This window comes from Stegodyphus dumicola, chromosome 12, assembly GCF_044657685.1.
Source record: "Stegodyphus dumicola isolate Sdum_Otavi_A_Nest chromosome 12, ASM4465768v1".
Taxonomy (NCBI): domain Eukaryota; kingdom Metazoa; phylum Arthropoda; class Arachnida; order Araneae; family Eresidae; genus Stegodyphus; species Stegodyphus dumicola.
In genome coordinates this window covers 25,060,401-25,071,497 of record NC_140779.1, presented here as the reverse complement: position 1 = coordinate 25,071,497, position 11,097 = coordinate 25,060,401, and the positions used below count along the sequence as shown (strand labels likewise).

At 35.5% G+C, this 11,097-nt stretch overlaps 1 protein-coding gene across 1 annotated transcript in view; it reads right to left on the bottom strand.

Annotated features, from left to right (window-relative positions):
• Positions 1-1,041: 1,041 nt before the first annotated feature.
• The window catches only part of LOC118191417 (uncharacterized), a 148,550-nt gene continuing 138,494 nt past the window's right edge, over positions 1,042-11,097 (bottom strand). The window contains exon 3 of the mRNA XM_035362214.2: positions 1,042-2,802. Within this exon, the coding sequence (XP_035218105.1) occupies positions 2,039-2,802 (764 nt within the window). The 3' untranslated portion in view covers positions 1,042-2,038. The remainder of the gene's footprint in view (positions 2,803-11,097) is intronic.

The following is an 11,097-nucleotide window of genomic DNA, read 5'->3' as shown; positions in this document are numbered from 1 at the left end:
GTATGCTGTATAAATTATCTTTCATTTCGTGTCTGAAAATATTACTTTTCTGATTTTATATAGCTTTACTAGCGGCAAAGCTCGCCAGACGTGTGAGTTACAGCCAAAGCAAAATTTATAAGTTCAACGTACGCCTGAAAAGAAAATGTATAAAAATATTTCAGTATGAATGAAATCAGTTCATTCTTTCCTAGCAACAACCAATTCGTAAATAATTTTTTGTTGCCAAACCAAGAAATAAAAACTTTTGACACTACAGATTAATACGTATGAATGAAATCAGTTCATTCTTTCCTAGCAACAACCAATTCGTAAATAATTTTTTGTTGCCAAACCAGGAAACAAAAACTTTTGACACTTCAGGTTAATACGTATACGTGTGATGTCACGATTTAAATTTAATATAATGACAACTTTTTCTCAATATCAATAAAAGAATTAACGTGGCAATAACGTGTCAATTACCCTAACCTGAAGCAAAAAAGCTGCCAATAGCAGCTATTTATTTAAAATGCTGACATTAACGCAAAAATTTTCGACTTGATAATGAATGACGTCACATGCAGTAGCGTGCTTTCTTCAACGTCAGAATACCATCTTATCTAATAATAATAATATATTTAATGTTTGGAAATTATATTTTTATCTCATATTTTGTAAACTGACAAATTTTTTATTATAAAGCTCTACGATTTGAAAGCGAGCAGTGGCAACACTTTTTTGGAATAAAGCAGATTTTTATCTCCAGCGCGCGAGAGTGTTGCTATCGGAAAAATGACTGCGAAAATTCGTGTTTTCAGAGATTTTATTAATATGTCGGCTAATTAAAGCAGTACGAATATGGGAATCGCCGAAATGGCTTCCCACGAATTTTTGGAATCAAAGAGGTACCTCTCTCAAAACTCAACTCCCCGCCGTTCCGGAGGCGACGATGTAACAAACAAACAAACACATGCGTACATATTTTAATAGTATAGATTCCACACCCTGGAAATTTGTCTCTTGTGATATTTGAAAACAAGAAATGTAACTAAAATCATTTGCTTACTAAAATACATTTTTAATATCTTTAATTTTCTTGTAAGCTACTAAAATCTTACAGTCCTACAAATAATAATTTATCAACAAATTCATGGAAAATTTGTCTTTTACTTTATAACAAATACACTTAAGCTATCTATTCAAAAGCGAAGAGGTATTATATTCATTTTTATATGGCTACAGAACATAAGAATAATGGTAATTTAAATTCATGCAAGAGAACAAATATATGGAAGTATTTGGCAATAATGTACAAGTAACTGTTTAAAAGTAAATAAATATCTAACTCAATCTTCTGATAACTGTTTGCTTATAATTTCAATTAACTGAATTTGCTCTTTTAAAATACATCTATTTAAATATAAATATTTTTGAACATATGCAATTAGGATTGATATGATCATATATTTCAACATAATCACTTGGTATTTTAATAGCCATATAGCTGGAAACTTTTACAAAAATATGTTTTTCTTCCACTCAAAATTTTAGCTTAGTATAAATATTTCACAATTTTTTCTAAAAAACAATGCACTTTTACATTCTCAAGATATGATAAAAAAGTAATCAAATTTTAGAATTTCTCCATTAGTTTGTTTAAAGATAAAAAAGAAATGAATAATTTCTTTCTCACAAATAGATAAAACATTTCTAATTGGTAATAAGAAAGGTAATAAATTGGTGGTTAATATTTTCAAGTATCTTTCAGAGATCGCTTTCATTTCATATACCATATATAATATTTATAGTACAGCGGAATGCAAATAATTTTCATTTTTTAATCCGATCAGTAAGTCCTTTGTACTATTCTGGTAATTTATGACACGCCTGTAAGTGGAAGAGATGTCCTCATGAAGTATGTACAGCGTCCAGAAGTGAAATGTGGCAGTAAGGACACCGGAAATGATTAAAAATTGTTTCTGTTGATGATATTTTTTTCTTAAATCATACCCGCATTTTGTTCACTCCTGTGTCAGGTTCTATATTTTAGTTTCGATCAAATAGATGGAAACTCTTTCTTAAAGCCATAATCATCATCTTGATTGTCCGAATTTCCAGTCACTCGCCACTCTCTTTCCAAAGATCTGGAGATATTTCTACGTTCTGCACGATCAGCGAAAAGACAATATAAGTTTCCCCTCTGCTTTGGTCTATTTCTGACTTCTTCAGAAGAACTGTCAGAGGTTTGTTGCAGATTCCTGCGTAAAGGACAGCGTCCTTTTCTAGATGGTGGAGATGGCACACGACAGCGCACTTGTTGAGCGACTTGTTGCTCCGATTTGGAGAATATAATAGTGGGTCGAGCTGGCAAAGGTGGTGGCATCTCTTGCCGCTTTGGAGGCAGAGGTACAGTACCATTTGTTAAGAAATCATAAGCGATTTCCTCATAAACATGGTATTCCGCTGCTGTTGTATAGCACTCAGTGCTAGATTTTGGATCTGCACTGGCACTAGAGTCTGGTATTTTATCGTCCGAACATGAAGATTCGAGTTTTTGAGTTTCAGTCGATGAATCTGCTCCTTCTTTTCCAGCATCTGGTTGCAATTTCTTCATTTGCAAGTCTTCAATTATTTCCAGCATACACCGAGCAACTTCAGTGAAACGACATTTCGCAGTTTTGCTGATGGATACGGTGGTTGAAGTTTCTTTCGATGACTTCTGCTGCCTAGAATCTTCTTCAGCTGGTACTCCACTGGAGGATACAGTTCCACAATCTGCTGCCTGTCCCACTTTTGTTGTTTGCTCTTGTGTCTTTCCGCCTGCAACGAAAAATCAATTGGATATTAAAATTTTTTGTTAAAAAACTTAAATAAATACATAAGAATTCTGATTATGTATGACAAAAATGAAAGATGTAAGGAATTGTTCTTTTGTATTACCTAAACACGGGTTTCTTAAACTTTTTTCAGTCGCGACCCCTTTTTATCACTAAGATTTTTTCGCTACCCCCAGGATCGCATAATATTTACAAAAATGTTGTGGGACCCCATAAGTATTGCTCAAATGCGACACACGCGTGAGTGAAACTGTCTACGTTTTCACTTGTATTGTAAAATACTATTACAGTTTTAGGTCATTAACTTTATTTTCTAATTTTAAGACATAGAACAATGTGAAAAAGTTTTCGTTTTTTTCTTTGTCTGTATTCTCTTATCTTTATCTATTTTCAGATATTGTGTAAAAATATTTGGTAATTGTAAAATTATTTTAATAAAAAATATAAAAACAGTTAAAATTTTTGGTGACACCCTTAGGGGGTCGCGACCTACAGTTTAAGAAACCCTGGCCTAAACTAAAAATAACCACACGTGATAAATACATGAAAAGGTACAGTGCAAATAAAAAGCTTGTCACACAGTTTTACTAAATTTCATCAGTACTTCTTTATAGATTTTAGATACATGACCGATGCCCATACTAATCTCATACCCATTGGTTCAAAATCTGTGGTTCGAAATATAAGCTAAGTGACGACAGTCGGTAACAAAGCCAAAATATTAGCAAATCAAACAAAATATTAGTGTATTCCTGCATGTTTCCGCATTTGGAAAAGGACATTGTCTCAAATCCCATGGTTTACTTTGTCTGACACCGCCCACAATCCACTGAACAACTTTTGACTTTTGGCAACAGAAATTAGGTCATTTTTGGTTTTGACATTATTCGAAGGAATATTGTTATGTTTAAGCTTTCTATTCCTTACTTCCACAAGTATTTTTAGAGAGCAATATGTCGTATTAATAAATTCTTAATTAAGGATGAGTTTATTTAATTTCCTTATATTTGACTTCTCACTCAATTAATAACATTTATAAAATTAAAGAACGAAGATGCACCTGGGAACAGAGTTGACTTCAAGATGTGAAACTCAATAAGAAGATCTGAATCTATTTTCAAACAAGGAGCCCTCCCGGGATAATTACAGGTAAGAATTTTTGCTTACCCATAAGTTTCGAAACGTTATTTCGAATATTTTTCAATTGTGAGTTAGGCGAAATGGTAACACTCGTTGCGGAAATTTAAGTATGTTCCAAATTTACAGGTTTTCTCACACCCTGAGTTTAAACGCCCAACTAGCTGGTCATAAATAAGTTGACAGGAAGTTCTGCTGTCTGTTGTCAGACAGTATTTAACTTAATTTTTGCACGTATTTTTCCTTTTAATAATTATATTCTATCTAACTTCTAGCATTCGCCTTGTTTGTTTTTATCAGTAATGTATTACCGCAGTTCATCTCCTCTTAGAATTCTTACTTATCAAAAAAAAGGGCCTTAAAACGAAATGATGCTACAAGTGTTTGGATACTGGTGTGCTTTTAGTGATAGCAAAATTAATTATCCTTATTTCTACCATTCTTTGATACAGTATATTATGCCGCACAATAAGAGACCTTTATTTATCGGTCCTCTATATCTTGTCATCTCGTTCTCCTAAGCAAATTCTGTTGTTGTTACCACTACCACTCTCACTTGTCTGACAATGGGGAGCACGAGCGCACTATATTCATCGTGGCAAGGAGTCAAATGTGCCTGTCGAAGGCGCCATATAGGTGACAGCCCAAATTTATCTCAGTTCCGCCCACAGTTTTGAGGGAGAGCACCCCAGGGAGACGAGTCCGAAGTTTAATAAAGGCTGAAATTATAAATAACTGGTTAATTCAAATGTTGTTACAAATCTCACTTGACTCACAATTGCTAGCACAAGCCCACGACATTGATTGTAGCAAGGAATCGAATACGCCCGACGTTGGCACGAGCCTTGAGCACCATAGCTCAACTTTAGCTCAGTTATGGCCGAAGTTTTGAAAGCGAGCACCCCGAAGGGACGGGTTCGAGTGTCTCCCACCCCTCTTCCCCTGCCATCACTTTGCCATCACTGCCAGCACTTTCGACTCTCCGCATATTTAGAACGCCCGCATGCCACACAGACACTATACATTTACAAAAATACACTCACTTCCAAAAGTTAAGCACGGAGAGGAAACTGCTAATTTTCGGAAGCCAATCAGAATTAAAGAGGATGCAATTCACTGCAGAGGTAGATGGAAGTATGCAAATATGTTAGGTAAAAGCCAATCGCGCTTTCATTTCAAGAAATGTGCAAAAAAGGCAGTCTTATAAGAAGCCAGCTTTGTGAAAGCTTAATGAAGTTGATTGTAACTGCTGATAGAAGGTGTTTAAAACTTTCGTACAATTTGTTTTCAAGACATACGTGTTTCTATGACTTCCAGAAGACAAATGGAAGATCCTGAGCGCTGGCGTGCCGTGGGGCGAATTAAAGCAGAACAGTCGATCACGGATGTTGCTCTTTTCTTCGGCGTTCATCATTCTAAAATTTCACGGAACAATTTGAAATTTGAATTTATGGAAACAATTCCAAACCACACAAACAGTTGTCCGAAGGCCCGTAGCCCGTCGCTCAAGGGTTACAATCCCCGCGGAAGATCGATATATTGCTATAGTAGCCAAGCAGAATCGCAGAGCGACCTCCACACGTGTGACATCTATGGTTACAGGGTCCAATGGTAAGGCGATATCTGCAGCTAATGTACGCCGAAGATTACATATGAGTGGACTGTACGCCTGGGTACCTCGAGTTTGTGCTCCTCTATCCGTCCAATCAAGAGGGGCACGATTACAGTGGTGCCGGGAACATGTCAATTGGAATGTGTCTGACTGGGGCAATGTCATGTTTACTGATGAGTCAAGATTTGCTCTAGAGCCAGATGACAAGCGTATAAGGATATGGCGTGAACAACGAACACGCAATCAGTCCCAAAACATCACGCATTCCGAGGCGGAAGCATTATGGTGTTGGCAGGGATTTCATTAGGATACCGCACCGACCTGCACATCTTTAAACGGGGTTCTTTGACGGCTGTCCGGTATCGAGATGAAGTTCTAGAACCCATTGTGAGAGTGTACGCTGCAGCAGTTGGCCCTACTTTTGTTTTAATGGACGATAGCGCACGTCCCCATAGAGCTGACATTGTCGATGACTACCTGGGGAGTGAAAGGATTGCGCGTATGGCGTGGCCAGCATATTCGCCCGACCTTAATCCCATTGAAAATCTTTGGGATGCTCTCGGCCGTGCTGTATCTTCACGTTTCCCACCTCCAGTCACTCTTATTGAGCTGGAAACTGCTCTACAAGAAGAATGGCGATTGCTTAATTCTGCAGTTGTTGACCACTTAATTGAAAGCATAATCACAAGGTGTAAACTTTGTATACAGATGAGGGGGATCACACACCCTATTAATGTCCTTTTTTTCATTTTATGCTGTTTATTTCCACTTTATACATAATTCTGTTTAAGCCTCCAGTATGTCATTATCTGATAACTTGCAAAAATTTAATATTGTTTTCATTTCTGTATATAATTATTGATTTTGTTTCATGCATAAATATATATGCTACATTCCTGCCGAATTTTTTGTATTTGTATTTGTTGATATTTTTGCATTTTACGTCTTCGTGCTTAACTTTTGGAAGTGAGTGTATATTTCTTCTCTGGGATTCGAATCCGGGCCTTTCGGCATGGCAGTCAGAGTCACTAACCACTACCCCAAGTAGAACGGGTAAGGAAATTCTAAAAATGGTATCTGAGTTATCTGCGACTTCATTTGAGAGCACGCATGTAAAAAATCAAATCATTAGTCCAAAGGGGCAATTTGCCCAGAAGGATTATTAATTTCGTTTTCGCATTTTGCGTCGATTCACGATAAGCGTTGTTTCACTTTTCAAATTGTCGCCACCAAATATTATCGCCCTGTATTATAGTTAAAAAAATTAAATAATGAAGAATCTGCATGAATGTATGTCTGTTTCTCGCATTGTGATAAAACAACGGTACCTAGAGCCATCAAAATTTGAATAACGTAATCTTTCACAGAATATGGGCATGTGGAAACCCTAATTGAAATTTGAAATTTGTTTTATTATCGATTTCCTATTTTGTAACACTTTAACGGATTTTTTACGTATTAACAAACTAAACGATTTCAAAGCGAACAATGGCAACACTGTAAGAAAAAAAAATTTTATCAGATATGCTCATTTTAAACTTATTTTGTGATATTCCTGTTGAACTGAATTTTAAGGTTTTAAGTGCGAAGAACACGATATTTAATAAATAACGGCAACGCACAAAATGTTAAGAAAAACGCCCCCTTGGACGTAATTTAAAATCTGAAAACTTTCAGATTTTTTTTTTTTTTTTTTGGTAAATTTTATTTTACATTTAATTGTTTAATATTTGTGGACAACAACTGAGAAACAAGCGTGACTATATTTAAATGATTTTATAATTACTCCGAATGTTCTGTAAACAGTGACTTATTAAGTATCATTAAATTACCAAGACAAATGAGCAAATAATGCAAATAAAACAAAAAATTATTTTTATTGCCTAATTTAATGCAATTTAAAATCGTTAGGAAGATTAGAAAATCATTAAACGTAGTGGATATTACAAACCAAATATTTTTTTAATATTTTCCTCTCATTCCAAAGAAAAACAAAAACAAAGCTGTGTGTGTAATAAGTTTTATTTGCTTATTTTTATCCCCTTCTTTACTCTTATATTCTTATTCACTAGTGCAATCTTAATGCTTCTCTTTTTTGTGTGTACTACTAATCCTAACGTCGCGATAAAAATGTTAAGTAAGGGAAGAAGGCGTTTCGTTGATAAAACTTGTCGATATTCTTCATTAAGCTTATTTATGACCAGTTTAGCCAGGAGAAAGAAGAACATGCTTTGAATTTTTTCGTGCAATTAATATCGGTGAGCAACGCCCATCTGTATGATATCAGTTATGCTGTTTGTCGACCATCCGTTCACACCCGATGGATTTGAAAATAACTAAAGAAAGCGATTGAGAATATTGCCATTTCGAGTCGTGCCATTTGTCTGTCTTCCGCCATTTTTTCATCAGATCTAGGTATCTCGCCACCAGACGTTACGTGACCAGACAAGATTAATGGAGCAGCAAAATGTGGTGGTGAGGTTGACATAATCGCGATCAAAATGTGATTGAAACATAATCAAGAACTGACAAAATGCTAGATGGGATTCTTGAAATAAAGTGCATTATTGAACCTGATTACGAATGAAAGGTCCATTAATGTATGGCTCGTAGATGTGTATACATATATATGCATGAAATTTTCCATGCGAATATATACTAGGCGCATAAAAACAATCATCAAACACAAAACAATGAATGCATTTACGGAAGCATCAGATATGTAGTATAGTATTGTAAAGTCTTGTATTCTTGGAAAGCATACAATATCCAGAGGCTGTTCACACATTTTTTAGACGATGTATATTGTATTCACAAAACTAAATTACATAAAATTCTTATGTTTTAAATGTTCTACTTTACATCCCTTACTCTGAACTATCTTTCGACACAGCAATTTCCAGGATAATAATGCCTTTTGAAGTGGCAGAAGAGGTATTCTATCCCATTCCTCTCGAACAGCTTTCCAGAGTCTTGTTAGGGTTTTGGGACAACGTTTATATAATGCAGTTTTTAAAAGTCCGAAAGCACAAAAATCCATAGGTGACACATTGGGAGATTTACTAGGGATATCAGTGAAGGGTATGGCCTTGATACTAGTTTTTAGTTCCATTTCTTTTAGGAAATTTACAGTGGATTTTGATGTGTGACTGCTATCTTTGTCCTGATGGAGTCTCACAGATGGATGACACTGTGGGTAAAGCGATGGTATTTCATTCAGAAAAATTGGCGATAAAATATGTTCCTGATAGTATTTGGAGTTAATCTTGATATTTTTTTGCACTCTCTTTATTTTTAGCTTGCCATCATAAGAAAAAGCAGCAACAATTATGAATCCCTTAGGAAAACTTTCTTTCGGTTCTTTGAACCACGTACTTAAATTTTTTTCTCCCCTTTTATGATAATAAATTACTCTTTTTTTTTTTTTTTTTTTTGTTACAATCATTTAAATACACTCATGCTCCATCTATTGTGACAATTGTTTTCCATTTTTCTTTGGATAAGTGTTTCTCATATAGAATTCTGCAGCGTGTCCTGCGTTGAGCGATATGCTTTGGAAGAAGACGATGCACATTGCGTTTTTTCGCTTTCCTTAAGAACTTAAATCAACGTTTATCATTTTGTTTACAGTGGACACCGAGCATTTTAATTATTTTGCAACTGTCCTTTGACTACGGGGATTTTCTTTCGACATTAAACAACGTACCTTTGCAATAGTCGAAGATGTCCGTTTTTTTCCTTGGATACTTGTTTGGATTTTTGTTCCACTTGAGGCTCCAATTTGATGTTGATTTTCTTTCTTGTTGATGATATTACCTATCGACGCTTTAGATATCACAAAACCATGACTCTCACATCGTTTTTGGATAACGAAGTATGCATATTTCTCTTCGGAAAGAGCGTAAATGTAGCCTTCGAAACACTGCTTTGTTAAATTCGCCATTTTGAATAAAAACAAAACTTTCGAGCCACAGACGATAATTTTTACTTTTAAAAACATAGTACAATTGCAATTACTTCTTTTGCAGCAAACGAGGTTTTATTACCGCTTATCAAAATCGCCTAAAAAATGTGCGAACAGCCTCTGTCGACTTTAAAAAGACTCTAGAATAATTATCTTCTATAATTAAGACAATTTGTTTAATTTGTTGCTTGACTTCTGAATTAGCTTCTAGTCTTGTGAAACAAAACAAAAGTCAGAAGAAGACTGTATAAGACCCTTTTATTTGAACAGAAAGAAGTAAGAATGACCCAACTTTGGTTTACACAAGGCAACACTTCTGGTTTAACTTAAATACGTAATGTTGAACTAAATCAACTGTAACAGGTTAGCCTAACGGCTCACAGGATAAAGCAACGAACAGGAAAGGCTCTGGTTTGTAGATAATCGGCGAGGCAAGCTAAATGGCTAGAAGCACTCAAATCCACAGAATCAAATCTCTGATAAGTTACGGTACAACGTGGCCTGAAGTATATTATAGAACACGCTCTAAAATTAACTTGCGTAACCTCCGCTTAAATAGCACTTCTTTCTACCTCAATATGAATAAACATTCGCTATCTCATTTACATTCTAGCATGAAAAGCGTGGGTGGAAAAAAAAGTGACAGAAAAGTAATTGAACATAAAATTAATTATTAGTTAAAAATCAATAGATAAATCCTCACAGTATTATACAATATAATTCTTTCAACTATTCAATGTCGAGTAATTTTACAGATGTGTAATTACCACACATGTGAAAAATGCAAATTCCGATTTTAAAAAAAATCGAAAGCAGGCATTAATTCTGGTAATTAGTTAACGTATGAGGAACTTCAGTATCCCAATACCAGAGAACTTTCTCCTCCTTTTTCAGACCCTAATAAAATTTTAAAAACGATATTCTGAAGTTATTTTAGAATAGATAAAACCAGGTTCTCTTGTAGAGAGATTAAAATTTTTTGGAAGCTCCAGAGATGAAAAATTAGCAACCGCCTTCGCCGGGAATCGAAACACGGACCTGCGGAATACCCACCCAGCGTGCAGAACCACTACACCACGAAGGCACGCTAAGAAGGTTGGAGAAATGCCTTATATACTCCTCTTTTTAAAGGGCGACTGGGGATTTTAGTGGACCCACTTGCCAAATCCTGGATGTGGAGAATCCTCTTCCAATACCCTTTTAGTTCGGACGCCACTGTAGAGACATTAGGCATATTTTTGGAAGCTGGAGAGATGAAAAATTAGCAACCGCCTTCGCCGGGAATCGACCACGGACCTCTGAAATAGCGGCTCAGTGTGCTGACCACTACACCACGAAGGCACGCTAGGAAGGCGGGAGAAATACCTTATACTCTTACTAAAAAGAATTCAGAAATTATCCATTCTGCTAGGCTTCAACCCAGCAATTGAATTTAAACTAACTGCTAGGAGTAGTAAAATACCTTTTCGAAATTATTCATAAAAACTTCCTCAAACTTTAAAAAATATTTCTAAGCTGGATATGACTTACAAAAACTGATAAGAGTTCTAAATGACAAACTGCTC